The sequence below is a fragment of the Erinaceus europaeus genome, chromosome 12, assembly GCF_950295315.1.
Source record: "Erinaceus europaeus chromosome 12, mEriEur2.1, whole genome shotgun sequence".
Lineage (NCBI taxonomy): Eukaryota > Metazoa > Chordata > Mammalia > Eulipotyphla > Erinaceidae > Erinaceus > Erinaceus europaeus.
The window spans coordinates 40,141,751-40,160,090 of record NC_080173.1 but is presented as its reverse complement, the minus strand read 5'-3'; the positions used below and the strand labels follow the sequence as shown (position 1 = coordinate 40,160,090).

General features: G+C 45.7%; 1 protein-coding gene across 1 annotated transcript in view; it reads left to right on the top strand.

Annotated features, from left to right (window-relative positions):
* The window catches only part of MYO15A (myosin XVA), a 74,876-nt gene that overhangs the window by 4,822 nt on the left and 51,714 nt on the right, over nt 1-18,340 (top strand). The window contains exons 2-11 of the mRNA XM_060203202.1: nt 812-894; nt 6,756-6,819; nt 10,260-10,369; nt 10,624-10,698; nt 10,822-10,912; nt 13,204-13,209; nt 13,471-13,574; nt 13,677-13,740; nt 15,033-15,146; nt 15,545-15,706. Of these exons, the coding sequence (XP_060059185.1) occupies nt 812-894; nt 6,756-6,819; nt 10,260-10,369; nt 10,624-10,698; nt 10,822-10,912; nt 13,204-13,209; nt 13,471-13,574; nt 13,677-13,740; nt 15,033-15,146; nt 15,545-15,706 (873 nt within the window). The remainder of the gene's footprint in view (nt 1-811; nt 895-6,755; nt 6,820-10,259; nt 10,370-10,623; nt 10,699-10,821; nt 10,913-13,203; nt 13,210-13,470; nt 13,575-13,676; nt 13,741-15,032; nt 15,147-15,544; nt 15,707-18,340) is intronic.

The window sequence follows — 18,340 nt, the reverse complement described above, 5'->3', positions numbered from 1 at the left end:
TGAGTGTTGCCAGAGACTTCATGCATCAAAAGAGGAATATTGATCAGGCTGGGGAGATAGCATAGCAGTTATGCAGTCATCTTTCATGCCTGAGCCTCTGAGTTCCTAGGTTCAATCCCTCCTCCACCACCACTACCATAAGCCAGAACTGAGCAGTGCTCCAGGGAAAAAGGAGGAGGAGGAGGAGGAGGAAAGAGAAAATAAAGGAATTTTTTTAATATTTATTTTATTTTTCCCTTTTGTTGCCCTTGTTTTTTTTTAATTGTCGTAGTTATTATTATTGTTATTGATGTCATTATTGTTAGATAGGACAGAGAGAAATAGAGGAGGGGAAGACAGAGGGGGGAGAGAAAGACACCTGCAGACCTGCTTCACCGCCTGTGAAGCGACTCCCCTGCAGGTGGGGAGCCAGGGACTTGAACCGGTACCCTTACGCTGCTCCTTGCGCTTGGCGCCACGTGCGCTTAACCTGCTGCCCTACCGCCCAGCTCCCAATAAAGGAATGTTTATCTCGTTGTCATTTAAGCAGAGCCACACAAGACCCACCAGGAGAGAGTGTGTGTTCTGAGAGCATGAGGTGGGGAGGACCTCTGGGAGCTCTGAGGGAGCAGTGCTTTTGCACCCAGACTTGTCCTCCAGATGTCACCAGTCATGATGTGAGGTATCAGGAGATGTGAGTGGAGGGTAGGCTGTGTCCCCATGAGCAAGGCCTAACTGGGGGTTCCCTTCCCAGCAGTGGGCATGGGGGAGGTGGCAGCCTTGTGCTGGCCACTGGGAGCCTTCCCATGGCTGACCCCCACCTCTTCAACAGATGCACTCCATCCGCAACCTGCCCAGCATGCAGTCCCGCCAGCAGTGCATGGAAGACGGCGTGGAGGACATGACACAGCTGGAGTGAGTGAGCAGGTGGTGGGGCCTGTGCGGTTGTGAGTTACTACGTGTGTGGACTCAGGTTCATGCCTGTGGTCTCCACCTGCAGGGGAGGAGCTTCACAATCAGTGAAGCAGTGTTGCAGGTGTCTCTCCTTTCTCTGTCTCTCATGCTTTATAAAAAAATAGAGGAGGGAGGTGCTACTGGGAACAATGGAGTCATGCAGAGGCACTGAGCCTCAGCCAAAGATAACCCTGGTGGCAAAAAGTTAAAATTATTTCTTTCTTTTTTAATTTCTTTAGTGGGAGATTAATTGTTTATAGCTGATAGTAAAATACAATGGTTTGTACATGGATAACATTTCCCAGTCTACTAGGTCCTCCTCTGCCATCATGTTCCAGGACCTGAACCCTCCCTCAACCCCAACCCCAGAGTCTTTTACTTTGGTGCAATACACTTTTTGTTTTTTTCCCTTTCTTACTTTATTTGACAAGACAGAAATTGAAAGGGAAGGGGAGATAGAGAGGGAGCGAGACTGTAAACCATTAATCCCCCAGTAAAGAAATTTTAAAAAGAGAAGGAGAAAGACATCTGCAGACGTGTTTCATCACTCATGAAAGTGTCCCCCCCTTGAAGGTAGGGAGTGGGGGTCTTGAACCTGGGTCCTTGTGCATGGCAGTATGTGCCTTTTTTAAAAAAAAAAATTTTGTCTTCATTTCTTTCTTTTTTAAATATTTATTTATTTATTCCCTTTTGTTGCCCTTGCCCTTGTGTTTTACTGCTGTAGTTATTATTGTTGTCGTTGTTGGATAGGGCAGAGAGAAATGGAGAGAGGAGGAGAGAAAGATAGACACCTGCAGACCTGCTTCACTGCTTGTGAAGTGACTCCCCTGCAGGTGAGGGGGGGGAAGCTGGGGGCTCGAACCAGGATCCTTAAGCTGGTCCTTGCGCTTGGCGCCACCTGCGCTACCGCCTGACTCCCTAGTATGTGCACTTAACCAAATGCACCACTGCCTGCCCCTTTTCCCCCAATTAAAATTTTCAGCGCCATCTTTTTCTAGCTTGAGGACCTTGGACAGAGAGTTTTGCCTCTCTGCTTGAGTTTCTCAAACACAGATTGGGGGTGGGGTGTGTAGTGAGGGAGCCAGCATGCCCAAAGTGCCCAAAATGTGAGAACTACTCTGGTCAGTATTGTCCCCAAACATGGTGACTCAACCCTCTGCCACATGTACTCATGTTCCAGAAAAATTACTGCAGAACAGCTCCAAGTGTTACAGCTCTAAGTGTTACAGCTCTGAGTATTACAGCTCTAGAGTGTTTCAGCTCCAGGGTGCATCAGTTTTTTTTGTTTGTTTGTTTTCATGTTCAGGGTTCAATTTAACAAATGCAACCAAATTTGTCCAGTATTAAAGTTACAAAAAAAAAAAGTCACTTGTCACAAAATCTAGGGAATTCTTAACAACAAGCATATGCCAACATTAAGATATAAATATTGGTACTCTGCCACTCAAAAGAGACTGGTCTTGAAATAAGTGCAGCCTAGAATATTCCCAGCTGTGACCATGGACTGAGAACACAGACTGACAGGGACTAAGAAGCCACACAGGCTCCTGTGCTAAATATATATATTTATATATATATGCCCTAGGTCAGATCAACAGGGTAAACAATTAGTGGTATATATATTTTTTTCTCATGTTTGTGATCTACTCTTTGCCCTAATCCAGATATCTAGCACTATTCTTTTTTTTTTTTTGACTCTGACTTTTTTTTATTGGGGAATTAATGTTTTACATTCAACAGTAAGTACAATAGTTTGTACAAGCATAACATTCCCCAGTTTCCCATATAAGAATACAACCCCCACTAGGTCCTCTGAATCCTTCTTGGACCTGTGTTCTCTCCACCCACCCACCACAGAGTCTTTTACTTTGGTGTGATATGCCAATTCCATTTCAGTTTCTATTTGTGTTTTCTTTTCTGATCTTGTTTTTCAACTTCTGCCTGAGAGTGAGATCATCCCATATTCATCCTTCTGTTTCTGGCTTATTTCACTTAACATGAATTTTTCAAGGTCCATCCAAGATTGGCTGAAAATGGTGAAGTGTATATATACCACAACTTGCTCAGCCACTCATCTGTTGTTGGACACCTGGGTTGCTTCCAGGTTTTGGCTATTACAAATTGTGCTGCCAAGAACATATGTGTACACAGATCTTTTGGGATGGATGTGTTGGGTTCCTTAGGATATATCCCCAGGAGAGGAATTGCAGGATCATAGGGTAGGTCCATTTCTAGCCTTCTGAGAGTTCTCCAGACTGATCTCCACAGAGGTTGGACCAATTGACATTCCCACCAGCAGTGTAGGAGGGTTCCTTTGACCCCACACCCTCTCCAGCATTTGCTGCTGTTACCTTTTCTGATGTATGACATTCTCACAGGAGTGAAGTGGTATCTCATTGTTGTCTTTATTTGCATTTCTCTGACAATCAGAGACTTGGAGCATTTTTTCATGTGTTTCTCAGCCTTTTGGATCTCTTCTGTGGTGAATATTGTGTCCATGTCCTCCCCTCATTTTTGGATGGGGTTATTTGTTGTCTTGTTGTTGAGTTTGGAAAGCTCTTTATATATGTTGGTTATTAAACTCTTATCTGATGTATGGCATGTAAAGATCTTCTCCCATTCTGTGAGGGGTCTCTTGGTTTGGGTAGTGGTTTCTTTTGCTGTGAAGAAGCCTTTTAATTTGATGTAGTCCCATAGGTTTATACTTGCCTTAGTCTTCTTTGTAATTGGATTCGTTTCATTGAAGATGTCTTTGAAATTTATGCGGAAAAGAGTTCTGCCAATATTTTCTTCTAAGTATCTGATAGTTTGTGGTCTAACATCCAAATCCTTGATCCACTTGGAATTTACTTTTGTATTTGGTGAAATACAGTGGTTCAGTTTCATTCTTCTGCATGTTTCAACCCATTGTTTCCAACACCATTTGTTGAAGAGACTCTGCTTTCCCTATTTAATTGTCTGGGCCCCTTTGTCAAAGATTAGATGTCTATAGGTGTGGGGGCTCACTTATGTGCTCTCAAATCTATTCCACTGGTCAGTGTGTCTATTCATGTTCCAGTACCAAGCAGTTTTGATGACAATGGCCCTACAATACAATTTGAGATCTGGGAGTGTGATGCTTCCAGTTCAGTTCTTTCTTCTCAAGATTGTTTTGGCAATTCTAGGTCTTTTCTGGTTCCAGATAAACATTTGTAGCATTTGTTCTATTCTTCTAAGAATATGGTTGGGATCTTGATGGGGATAGCATTAAATTTTAGATGGCTCTGGGTAATATATTCATTTTGATGATGTTAATTTTTCCAACCCGTGAACATGGAATATCTTTCCACTTCTTTGTGTCTTTTTCAATTTCTTTGAGTAGTGACTCATAATTTTCAGTATACAAGTCTTTCACTTCTTTGGTTAGGTCTACTCCTAGATATTTTATTGTTTTAGTTGCTATAGTAAAAGGAATTGATTTCTGGATTTCAACTTCTTCTAACTTAGTGTTTGCATAGAGGAATGCCACTGACATTTGAATGTTAATTTTGTAGCCTGACACCTTACTGTATTGCCTGATGATTTCCAAAAGCTTCTTGCTGGATTCCTTAGGTTTTTCTGTGTATCATGTCATCTGCAAATAAGGAGAGTTTGACTTCTCTTCCAAACTCTCCTGCCTGATTGCTATGGCAAGAACTTCCAACACTATGTTGAATAGTAATGGTGATAGTGGGCAGCCCTGTTAGTACCTGATCTGAGTGAAAATGCTTCCAGTTTTTCACCATGGAGTATGATGTTGGCTGTAGGTTTGCTATAGATAGACTCCACTATCTTCAGGGATTTTCCATCTATTCCCATTTTTTGTAGTGTTTTGATCATAAAGGGTTGTTGTATTTTGTCAAAGGCTTTCTCTGCATCTACTGATATGACCATGTGGTTTTTGGTCTTGCTTTTGTTGATGTGGTGGATCACTTGATTGATTTACATATATTAAATCAACCTTGCATGCCTGGGATAAACCCCACTTGGTCATGATGAACAATCTTTTCAATATATTGCTGTTTCCGGTTGCCTAGAATTTTGTTCAATATGTTTGCATCTATGTTCATCAGAGATATTGGTCTGTGTTCATCAGAGATATTGGTCATCAGAGATTTTGGTTGTGTCCCTGTCTGATTTTGGTATCAGAGTGATGTTGGCTTTTAGAAGCTGGCAGGGAGTATTCCAGTGTCTTCTATCTCCTGGAAGACTTTCAAAAGTTGCGGTATTAGTTCTTCTTTGAAGGTTTTGTAGAATTCATTTGTAAAACCATCTGGTCCAGGACTTTTATTTTGGGGGAGATTTTTGATAACTGTTTCAATTTCATTAGCTGTGATGGGCCTGTTCATGTTATCCACTTCCTCTTTACTTAGTTTTGGAAGTTGGTAGGTATCTAGGAAATTGTCCATTTCTTCCAGGTTCTCTAGCTTGGTGGTATATAGTTGTTCATAGAAGCCTCACATGATATGTTGAATTTCTGCGGTGTCTGTTGTGATATCTCCTCTTTCATTTACTATCTGATTTATTTGGGTCTTCTCCCTTTTTTGTTTTGTGAGTCTGGCTAAAGGTTTGTCGATTTTGTTCACTCTTTCGAAGAACCAACATTTATTTTCGTTGATCTTTTGTGTGGTTTTCTTATTCTCAATGTTATTTATTTCTGCCCTAACTTTAGTGATTTCTGTCCTTCTGGTTGCTTTAGGGTTCCTTTGTTCTTCTTCTTCTAGGTCTTTAAGATGTGCAATCAGGCTGTTTATTTGTGCTTTTTCTTGTTTTCTAATGTATGCTTGTATAGCTATGAACTTCCCTCTCAGTACTGCCTTAGCTGTGTCCTGGGTGCAGCAGTTCTATAGGACAAGTCTGAGACTGTGACCAGCATTGTCTAGTGAACTGCTGCCACTCCAGACCACTTACTGATTTGGAAAGCCACTTATATACCCTTCAAGCTGGGCACAGTGTGCATTTGACTGGTTACAAGGTGGTACATTTGATTGGTTACAAAGTGGTACATTTGATTGGTTACAAGGTGGTACATTTGATTGGTTACAAGGTGCACCAATCAGGTGTGATCAAGGGTAATGTGCGAACAGATTGGTCACATTGTGAGTCATCATATAAGACAAAGCATGAAGTGGATTGATTAGTTCCACACCCAATCTGGGCTGCCAAGATGCAAGTGAATAGAAAATGAAACATACAATTTGGTTGGCTACATTGTGCGAAACGAAATGCTTTAACTGGATTGGTTACCTTTCTAGTCTCCTAGGGTTGCTGAAGTGCAGGAACAGCAGACACACCTGTCTGTCTATTGTGTGATTAATTGGGGAATGTTTTATTTCACTCATGCCCTCACCCCATGAGGATGGCCACCATCATACTCATCCCAGGCAGAAGAAGAAACTGAGGCACAGAGAAGTTTAGTGACTTGTCAAAGGGTTTCTACTTGCTCAGCATCAGCGATAGGAGTTGAACGTAGGCCTATTTCTTTTTAATTTAAAAAATTTTTTAAATATTTATTTATTCCCTTTTGTTGCCCTTGTTGTTATTGATGCCATTGTTAGATAGGACAGAGAGAAATGGAGAGAGAAGGGGAAGACAGAGAGGGGGAGAGAAAGATAGACACCTGCAGACCTGCTTCACCACCTGTGAAGCGACTTCCCTGCAGGTGGGGAGCCGGGGGCTCAAATCAAGATCCTTAAGCCGGTCCTTGTGCTTTGCACCACCTGCACTTAACCCGCTGCGCTACTGCCCGACTCCCAAACCTAGGCCTTTCTAACCACAGAGTCCCTCTCTCCTTGCCCTCCTAGAGACCTCCAGGAAACCACCGTGCTGTCCAACCTCAAGACCAGATTTGAACGAAACCTTATCTACGTGAGTCCCAGAGCTGGTTCTGTCCTGAGATCAGGTCCTGAAGGCACTTGGGGAGATGGTGCAGTGGGTAGAATGGTAGACTCTCAAGCGTGAGTTCCTGAGTTCATTCCCCAGGACTGCAAGTACCAGTGATGCTCTCCTTCTTTGTGTGTCCTCCTCCTCTCATAATGAATAAATAAATCATTTATTTATTTATTTATTGGATGGACACAGAGAAATGGAGAGGGAGATGGAGACTGTGGTTTGGGAGGTGGTGTAGTGGATTCTCAACCATGAGGTCTCAAGTTCAATCCCCAGCAGCATATGTACCAGAGTGATGTCTGATTCTTTTTTTTTTTTGCCTCCAGGGCTATTGCTGGGGCTCAATTCCTGCACCATGAATCCACTGCTTCTGGAGGCCATATTTTCCCCCTTTTGTTGCCCTTGTTGTTGTAGCCTTGGTGTGGTTATTGTTGTTGTTGTTGATGTCGTTCGCTGTTGGATAGGACAGAGAGAAATGGAGAGAGGAGGGGAAAACAGAGAGGGGAGAGAAATATAGACACCTGCAGACCTGCTTCACTGCCTGTGAAGCGAGTCCCTGCAGGTGGGGAGTCAGGGCTCGAACCAGGATCCTTATGCCGGTCCTTGTGCTTTGTACCACATGCACTTAACCCGCTGCGCTACCGCCCGACCCCCAATGTCTGGTTCTTTCTCTCTCTCTTGTCTTTCTCATGAATAAATAAATAAATAATTTAAGAGAAAGAGAGACACCTATTGCACTGCTTCACCACTCGTGGAGCTTGCCTCCTTCAGTTGGGGACTGGGGACATGAACCTGAGTCCTTGCACACTACACTGTGTGTACTCAACCATGTGCACCACCACCTGACCCTATAAATCTTATTTTAATGTTATTTATTGAAGTGAAATTGAGAGGGAAGGGGGAGATAGGGAGAGACAGAGACTCATACAACACTGCTTCACTACTTGTGAAGCTTTTCTCCTGAAGGGGGCTAGAACCCAGGTCCTTTCATATGGTAACATGTGCACTCAGCCAGGTGCCTCACTGCCAAGCATCCCCCCAAATATATACATTAAAAAACAAAACAGAAGACAAGGAGTCGGGCAGTAGCACAGCAGGATAAGTGCATGTGGCGCAAAGCACAAGGACTGGCATAAGGATCCCAGTTTGAGCCCCTGACTCCCCACATGCAGGGGAGTCGCTTCACAGGTGGTGAAGCAGGTCTGCAGGTGTCTATCTTTCTCTCCCCTTCTCTGTCTTCCCCTCCTCTCTCCATTTCTCTCTGTCCTACCAAACAACAACAACAAAAACTACAACAATAAAACAACAAGGGCAACAAAAGGGAATAAATAAATAAATACTAAAAAAAAATAATAATAAGACAGCTGGGCTGGCTTCCCTCCCTGCCTCTTGGGGCCAAAATGGGAAGCAGGCCCCACACTGTGGCTTCTGGTCTGTGCAGTAAGGTTGATGCCATCTGTGCATAAAAGTGCTACACCCCAGAGCTCTAAAATTTAAAGTCATTTAAATAAAGTTATTTATTCATTTAATATTTATTTATTTATTTTATTGCTGCCAGGATTATCATTGGGGCTTGGTGTTTGCACTACAAATCCACCACTCCTAGGAGCCATTTTTCCCTTTCCTTTTTCTTCTTCTATTTTACTTTATGGGACAAGAGAAATTGAGAGGGGAGGGGGAGATTAAGAGAGAGAAAGTCACCTGCAAACCTGCTTCACTGTTCATGAAACCTTCCTCCTGCAAATAGGGAGCAGGTCCTTGCTCATGGTAATGTCTGTATTCAACTGGATACCCCACAACCCAGCCACCTCATTTTCTTTCTTTCTTTTTAATATTTATTTATTTATTTATTCCATTTTTGTTTCCCTTGTTTTTTATTGTTGTAGTTATTATTGTTGTCATCGTTGCTGGATAGGACAGAGAGAAATGGAGACAGGAGGGAAGACAGAGAGGGGGAAAGAAAGATAGACACCTATAGACCTGCTTCACTGCTTGAAAAGTGACTCCCTTGCAGGTGGGAAGCTAGAGGCTTGAACGGGGATCCTTATGTCGGTCCTTGTGCTTTGTGCCACCTGTGCTTAACCCAACTCCTTCTTCCTTCCTTCTTTCCTTCCTTCCTTCCTTCCTTCCTTCCTTTCTTTTTTCTTTTTGCCTCCAGGGTTATTGCTGGGGTTTGGTGCCTGCACTACAAATACACTCCTCCTGGAGGCCATTTTGACCCATTTTTGTTGCCCATGTTGTTATTATTATTATTGTTATTGCTGGTTTTGTTGTTGTTGGGTAGGACAGAGAGAAATCGAGAGAGGAAGGGAAGACAGAGAGGGAGAGAGACAGACACCTGCAGACATGTTTCACCACTTGTGAAGTGACCCCCCTGTAGGTGGGGAGCTGGGGGCTCGAACCAGGATCCTTGTGAAGGTCCTTGTGCTTTGCGCCATGTGCATTTAACCTTCTGCACTACTGCCCATCCCCCTCATTTTCATTTTCTTTTTTTTTTTTTTTTTTGCCTCCAGGGTTATCTCTGGGGGCTCGGTGCCTACACTACAAATCCACTGTTCCTGGAGGTCATTTTTCCCCCTTTGTTGCCCTTGTTGTTCATTGTTGCTGTTATTATTGTTGTTGCTATTGCTGTCATTGGAGAGGACAGAGAGAAATATAGAGAGGAGGGGAAGACAGAGAGGAGGAGAGAAAGATAGACACCTGCAGACCTGCTTCACCTCTTGTGAAGCAACCCCCTGCAGATGGGAGCCAGGAGCTCGAATCAGGATCCTTAGGCTGGTTCTTGTACTTTGCAACATGTGTGCTTAACCCACTGCACTACCACCCAGCCCCCTCTTTTTTAAAGAAACCTTTTTCTTTTTAAGTGCACCACCACCTAGCCCCTCCCCATTTTCTTGTAAGTGTTAGAGAGAGGATCAGAGCACTACTTAGCTCTAGCATAAGGAGGTGCTGAGGATTGAACCTGCAGCTTCTGGGCCTCATGCATGAAAGTTGATGCTCTAACAGCCTGAGCCATCTCTCTGGCTCTAAAATCCAAAGTCTAAAATCCAAAGTCATAAGATCCAGGGTCTGAGGCTAGTGATTACCAGGGCAGATCCCTACACTTAGACCAGGGACCCAGAAATATATCCCATTTGCCTCTACCTTTGGAGTTCAAGAATGTTTAGGTCTGGGTTATAGAGAGAAGGGAGATTGGACCAGGATGAGGGGTGGAGGGAGGTTATTCAGAATGGAGGTCCAGAGGCCTAGAACCAAGATGTGGGAGGAAGGGCAGAGCAAATGACCCTTCGAGTAATGGAGGGATCCAGGTCCAGATACTGAGGCCCAATAGCCAGGCATGCTTGCCTGTGGACACTGGGGTCCAGGCTCCAGGGCTGGTGGAAGGAGTCTTTGGATCTGAGGCTGTGGTCTGTCAACAGACATACATTGGCAACATCCTGGTTTCGCTGAACCCTTACCAGATGTTTGGGATCTACGGGCCAGAGCAGGTGCAGCAGTACAACGGCAAGGCCCTGGGCGAGAACCCTCCGTGAGTGTCTGCAGGGGTAGGGGTATGTCTAAGCTGTACCTGTCCCCCCCCCCCCCAGCCACTGCCCAGCCCAGTAGCCTCTCTGTGGGCTGGAGCACTGTGGTTTAGCCCAGGATGGGAGAGAGAGCACTTCTCTAAGGGACCAAGGGGGTGGCACAGGAGTGGGTGTGTGGCCAGGCAGAAAGCCATCCTGCCCCCCAGCCCACTGCTGGTAGGTCTGGAAGCTCAGAGGCAACAGTGTTTGATCTCTGTAGGCACCTCTTTGCAATTGCAAACCTTGCCTTTGCCAAAATGCTCGATGCCAAACAGAACCAGTGCATAATCATCAGGTGAGTGGGCCTCCGCTGGGGTCCCATGCATGCCTGTTAATGTGGGGTGACTAGTGGAGGTAGGGGTGACAGTCACCTGCCTGTGCCCAGGGTAGACTGACTGTCCCCCCTCCATGTGCTCAGTGGGGAAAGTGGCTCGGGGAAGACGGAAGCCACCAAGCTGATCTTGCGCTATCTGACCGCTGTGAACCAGACTCGGGGAATCACACAGCAGGTGGGTTTGCCTACCACATGCTCTGTCCATTTGTCTCTCTGGGACCCCTAGGCACACTCCTAAAGGCAGACTTCTTGTCCACTTGGAGGTAGGATGGCTTGTAGGATTCAAGGCACTTTGACTTTTGGGGGCCCCCTATGGCTCTGGGCCCACTCCTAGGCCAGCTTAAAGGAGAGTGGAGGCTTCATGGGCAGGGGCATAACCTGACTGCTTCTACTTGGCCTGGCCTTCTGGCTTGGTCCTTGGGTTACTGAAGGGGGCAGCATGGACCTGGGAGTGGAGGGTGGCAGCAGATGCTAGGATGGAAACTTCAAGGGTATTTGGGACACCAGGTCAGAGTCTATGCAAGACTAGGGCCCTGTGGATGCGGTGGTGCTGGGTCTTCTGAACCTTAGAAAAAATTCCCTGAGGCCCAAGTCAGGCTAGGTACTCAGGAGGTAACCCCTACTCAGTCAGCAGATGGGAGCTTCATTCTAATGCAGGAGATATAAAGGAAAAAAACACAAGTAAATTATATGTCTGTGGCAAGGACTGTCCAGTACACTATCTCACTGGGATATCTACAGAGAAAGCATAGTCTCAGGGGATCTGGACACAGAGCACGTACAAAGGTGCCATGCATATGGGCAAGGGAGGATGGTGGTATAGGCCCTGGAGGTGGTGAACACAGCTCAAAGGTCAGGCAGCAACATGTGGAAAATTCGGAGTGGGGTGTGAGAGTGGTCAGCACCAGGCCAGCTGTGTCAGCCAGAGCCATAGGCAGCACAGAGTTGCTGTCAGACCTGTGCCAAGGGCAGTGGGATTGAGGAGGTGGGCCGGTTAGGCATCTTCACATAGGCAGTGCCTGGATTTCAGGGAAAGGACAGCCAGAGGCTGGCAAGCACAGAAGGTGGAGGAGCTGGGGTTTGGAGGGCCTTCTCGAATGCCATCTGGGCAGGGGCCAGGGAGATGTGGGTTGTGTCGGAATCTAGAAGTGTTTGTGTAGTCACACAGGAGACATAGAAGTACAGGTCTGCAGGTCGGTGAAAGGCTTAGTTCCTGGCCACCACTCTTACCCATGGCCACCTATGCCTTTCACTTGTGCTCCATCAGTCAGAAAACTGGTGCCACAGTACAACTACCCAAATCTCCCAACCTGCCATCGAGTCCTAACACTGAACTGGTTTTGACTGCATGTCCATGCTGGGCCTTGACTGACAGTGACTTGGCCCCTGGCTCCAGCCTTGGAATGGGAAGGTGACAAGAGCTCCCTGATGGGAGGCTGGATGGAACTGGATGCTGCCCTAACCATAGGTCAGACCCTCCTGGGACCTGGCTGAACAACCACAAAGGACCAGAGGTTCACCCACCCAGCCCACTGGAGGCATGCCCTTGCCCAAGAGTAAAGAAGCTCCTGCTCAGAAGGTAGATAAAACACTGGTTTCTCAAGCATGAGGTTCTGAATTTGATCCACAGCATCACATGTGCTGGAGTGATGCTCTGGTTCTCTCTCTAAATCTGTCTCTTATAAGATTTTTTTTAAGAAAGTAAAAAAGAAGGAAAAGCAGCTAGCCCACCCTGGATGTCTGGGGCCTCAGAGAAGGGATAGCACAGGAAGCCTGACCCACTGAGCCCCCACCTCTCCCCAGGCCTCAGGCTACTCCTCTGTATAATGGGCACAGAATTTCCCAGGTCATGGAGGTAGACAGTGGAGGGAACTGGCAATAGACAGGGCCTTTCCTGCCTGTTCCCTGAGTCAATGACTGGGCCCAGCTCCACCCTGCTCCCCATAGTTTCATGTGACCTCAGATTCTGCAGCCTTCAGCTCAAGACCTCATCTTCCTTCACCCCACCCTCCTATAAAATGGTCTATAAAATGGGGACACAGTTTCTCCCTACTTCAGAGGGCTGTCAGCAATGACACAGAGCAAAGGGCCTGGCACATAGCAGGTGCTCAATGAACAGGAACCCTGACTAGATTGGCGCTCAGCTGTTCTGTTATTGTAAGATGCTATTCCTGCTTCATGCAGTTAAAAATAACACACACACACACACACACACACACACACACACACACACACACACACACACACACACGATTCTTTATTCCTGCACGAGGAAGAAGAGAGGGAGATCCACAGCATCACTGATGGCCTTGCAGTTGTCCTATTCTTAGGGGCCACATGCTGTCTTCAGGCCTGGGTGCCCTGGGTCCCCGAAGCACCTGGCATGGGGGACAGAAGGACCCTTCCTTTGGGTGACACTTCTCAGTTCTTGTCCTTTCTTCCTCTCTGTCCTGTCGTTTCCTGAAGATAAAGGTACGAAACTTGTGGTGTGTGCATGTTTGTGCAGTGTGTTCACACCCCTGTGAGATGTATGTGCATGTGTGTGTACTAGGTGGGGTAGTGGGGGGCACTGTGGGACCCTAGAGTTTACAGAGAACTCCTCCCTATCTCTTTGTTACCATACAAAGGAGGTTATTAGGGAGACCTGTGTCTGGGGAGACTAGAAGTCGCCCTAGCCACATACCCCAACTCTAGGCCCCAGAGCATTCCTAAAACATCTTCTTCCTGGGTCAGATCCTGGAGGCCACCCCCCTCCTGGAGTCCTTTGGGAACGCCAAAACTGTCAGGAATGACAATTCTAGCCGCTTTGGGAAGTTCATGGAGATCTTTCTAGAAGGGTGAGTGGGGGTGGCAGTGGGAGAACTCCCCCAGGCTGTGCTGCCATTGCTCTTGTCCTTGTGTGGCCCCCATCACCCCACAAACTGACTGTGCCCCCTCAGGGGGGTGATCTCTGGTGCCATAACCTCCCAGTACCTGCTGGAGAAGTCCAGGATTGTGTTCCAGGTGAGCAGGCCCTGGGCAGGAGAGGGAAGGGGCAGGCTGAGGTATGAAGGACATGTGCAGTGTGTGTGTGTGTGTGTGTGTGTGTGTGTGTCTGAGATGTGACCTGTCCCCTCATATCCACCACAGCAACATCCAGCAACATCTCTGAACCACCCTAGACCCTGCTTCAATCTTTTTTTTTTTTTTGCCTCCAGGGTTATTGCTGGGACTCAGTGCCTGCACTACGAATCCACTTCTCCTGGAAGCGATTTTTCCCCATTTTTGTTGCCCTTGTTGTTATTGTTATTGTTGTTGGATAGGACAGAGAGAAATAGAGAGAGGAGGGGAAGACAGAGAGCAGGAGAGAAAGAGAGACACCTGCAGATCTATTTTACAACTTGTGAAGTGATCCTGCTACAGGTGGGGAGCCGGGGACTTGAATGAGGATTTTTGTGCTTTGTGCCATGTGCACTTAACCCACTGTCCAGTCCCCTTTTTTCTTTTTTTTTTCTCCTTTCTTTATTTCTGTGAGTCCTGTGCTGCAGGCTGCTTTTACATTCAGATAGCTAGAGAGAGAGAGACCACAGTATTAGAGCTCCCCCCAGTCCCATGGCACCTCCCATGTAATGCCTAGGTTAGACTCTGAGCCATGTGCATGGCAAGATAAACACTCCACCCGGTCAGTGAGCTCTCTCTCTGGCCCTGCCTCACAAATTTTGCACAGGCCTGGCAGAATAGTTCATTTGGACAGTGTGTTACTTTGCCATATTTGAGCCCAGGCCCCACTACATTGAAGGAAACTTCTATGCTGTGATATTTACATTCTTTTTTATTCCTTTTTTTTTTTTTTTGAGTGTTTTAAAAAATTTCTTTATTGGGGAATTAATGTTTTACATTCAACAGTAAATACAATAGTTTGTACATGCATAACATCTCCCAGTTTTCCATATTTACATTCTTTTTGTCCCTCTGTCTCTGTCTATAAAAGCAAAGCAAAGGAAAGAAGAGTACCTACTATCCCTTTTATCTGGAGCCCTCACACTCCCCAAACATCACTAGCTCCCACCTCCAAGGCTCCCCTGACTTATAACAGAGTAGGCTGCCTTTAGAAACACAGCCCCCTCCCCCTTTACTGGGGCTCCCTGCCTGGCCCAACCCCCCAAACACACATCCCACCCCCTTTTGTGTAGACTATGGAGGGCTTGTGTGTGTGTGTTTATGTGTGTGAGGGGGAGCACCCTGGAGCCAGCATGTAATGCTGGGGGTCACCTAAGTGGGTAACTTCCTGCTCCCTACCCCTGTCCACCCCATAGGCCAAAAATGAGAGGAACTACCACATCTTCTATGAGCTGCTGGCTGGGCTGCCTGCACAGCTACGGCAAGCCTTCAGTCTGCAGGAGGCAGAGACCTACTACTACCTGAACCAGGTAAGCCTGCCGGGGACAGGTGAAGGGGCAGGGAATCCACTGCTTCTGCTATTTATTTTCTCTTCTTTTTTCTTTCTTTGATAGAGACAAAGAGAAATTGAGACAGAAGGGGGGAAATAGAAAGATAGAGAGACAACTGCAGCACTGCTTCACTGGTTGTGAAGCTAACCCCTGTAGGTGGGGACCAGAGGCTTGAACCTGGGTCCTTACACATGGTAATGTGTGCACTCAATCAGGAATGCCACCACCCAGCCTCATGGGAGCACAGTTTTTGGGGACAGAGTAAGAACTAGCTGGGCATGTGTGGAGCTCTGGTCACAGAGTCTGACACCTTCACCTGCTGGGCTTCTGGCCCTGGGTACAGAAGGGGAGGCTAAACCATGACCTGACTCTGCCAGGGAGGGAACTGTGAGATCTCTGGGAAGAGTGATGCCGACGATTTCCGCTACCTGCTGGCCTGTATGGAGGTACTGGGCTTTAGCGGGGAGGACCAGGACAGCATCTTCCGCATCTTGGCCTCCATCCTGCACCTGGGCAACGTCTACTTCGAGAAGTATGAGGTGGGTCTGACACACAGGAGCCACTTGTGTTTGTCTCTCAACACCCAGCTGCCGTTGTCTCCTCCTTCCCCGCTTTGGAAGTGTTATTTCTACTTTTTTTTAAAGACTTTATTTTTCCTATTGAGAGAGAGAATTCCACAGGAGAAAGGAGAGAGAAGGAGAGAGAGGAAGAGAGGTAGAGAGAGAATGATTAAAGAAAAACTCTAGTACAGACCAGGAGGCTCAGGCATGCAGGTCCAGTTGATCCATTTTTTAAACTATTTTATTTATTTATTTATTTATTTATTTATTTATTTATTAGCTAGAGACAGAGAGAAGTTGAGAGGAGAGGGAGAAGATAGAGAGGGAGAGAGACAGAAAGACACCTGTAGCATTGCTTTACCACTTATGAAGCTTTCTCCCTACAGGCGGGGACCAGGGGCTTGAACATTTGTCCTTGTGCACTGTAACATGAGTGTTTAACCAGTATACCACTGCCTGGCCCCAGTTGATCTATTTATTTCCCCAGTCACAGGTCTTTCTTGCTTCTGGTTGTTTTTTTTTCCCCCTTTTTACCAGAGCACTGCTTAGCTCTGGCTTATGGTGGTACGGGGGATTGAACCTGGGATTCTGGAGCCTCAGGCATGAGTCTCTTTGCATAACCATTATGTTATCTACCCCCACCCTCCACGGTTCAGTCTTCTTCTTCTTATTATTATTATTATTTGATTTTCCCTTTTTTTTTGCCCTTGTCTTATTTTTATTGTTGTAGTTATTATTGTTGTTATTGATGTCATCATTTAGATAGGACAGTGAGAAATGGAGAGAGGAGGGGAAGACAGAGAGGGGGTGAGAAAGATAGACACCTGCAGACCTGCTTCACCACTTTTGAATTGACTCCCCTGCAGATGGGGAGCCAGGGGCTCGAACCAGGATCCTTGAGCCAGTCCTTGTGCTTTGTGCAACCTGCACTTAACCCGCTGTGCTACAGCCTGACTCCCCACACAGTTCATTCTTTTAAAAAAATTATTATCTTTATTTATAACTTATTAGATAGAGATAGCCAGAAATTGAGAGGGAAGAGGGTGATAAGGGAGGGAGAGAGACAGAGAGACACCTGCCTCATTGCTTCATCACTCACAAAGCTTTCCCCTTGCAGGTGGAGACCGGGGGCTCAAACCCGGGTCCTTGCACATAGCAACATGTGCGCCACCATCTGCCCCCCACAGTTCATTTTTTTCCTTCCTTCCTTCCTTGTTCATTCTTTTTCTTATTGATATATGAGAGCTTTTTTCATACGTTAAGGAAAATCAACCCTTTGTCTGAGATATGAATCCTAATATCTTTTCTGGCTGGTCATCTATATTTTTTAATTTTGTTCACAGGTTTTAGTCTGTTTTTTTTGTTTGTTTTGTTGTTGTTTTGCCATGCATCTTTCTTTACTGCCCCTTGGGTTATCGATGGGTCTCAGTGCCTGCAGGATAAAACCACTGCTTCAGGGGTTCGGGCAGTAGCGCAGTGGGTTAAGCGCACATGGTGCAAAGCGAAAGGACCAGTGTAAGGATTCCAGTTTGAGCCCCCAGCTCCCCACCTGCAGGGGAGTCACTTCACAAGCAGTGAAGCAGGTCTGCAGGTGTCTGTCTTTCTCTCCCCCTCTCTGTCTTCCCCTCCTCTTTCCATTTCTGTCTGACCTATCCAACAATGACAACAACAACAACTACAACAATAAAACAAAAGGGCAACAAAGGGGAATAAGTAAATAAATAAATATTTTAAAAATAAATAAATAAAAACCCACTGCTGCCAGTGGCCTTTTTTTTTTTTTTTTTCTTGTAGAGACATAGAAAAATTGAGAGGGAAGGAAGGGATAGACAAGGGAGACACCTGCAGTACTGCTCCACCCCTTGTGAAACCTCTCCCTCATGGAGACCAGGGGCTTGAACACAGGTCTTTGTGCATGCTAACATGTGCGTTCAACTGGATGTGTCACTGCTCAGCTTCTGCCATGAAATTTTTAAAAGATTATCTTCAGGCATTTTGTTGATTATTTTTTTTCTTGGCTACATTTTAGACTTCTATTCATTTTTAGCAAGATGTACCTCTGTAAAATTATAGGAGCCTTCTATAATTTCTTAAAGAATTTTGTGGGTTTTGCTTTTTTTTTTTTTTTTACCAGCTGAGTAATGAACAAAGGGATTCACATGTACATAGTACCACCAACCAGCCTGCCTGGTCCAATTTTTATTTAACTCTATATAATCAAAAAGAGAGAGGTTATAACATTGCTCCACCCACTCTGGGATTTTTGTTGTTGCTGCTGATGTCCATGGTGCTCCCGTGTATGTCAGGGCTTGAAACCAGAGTCTCATGCGTGGTAAAGCATGCATTCTACTCACTGAGCTATCTCTAAATTCCAAGATTTAAGTCTTTGATTCATCAGGAATTTATCCCAGATGTGTGAGGTAGGAATTTACCTTCTTCCATGTGGTTACTCAATAATACTAATCCCCCAATTGAAGAAATTCATATTTATCAAGTACTAAATTCATGTATAGGTCCTTTTCTAGTCTGATACTTCATTTAAAAATTTATTTATGTGTTTGTTTATTATGAAAAAGAAGGGGGAGGAGACAGAGCACTGTTCAACTCTGGTAT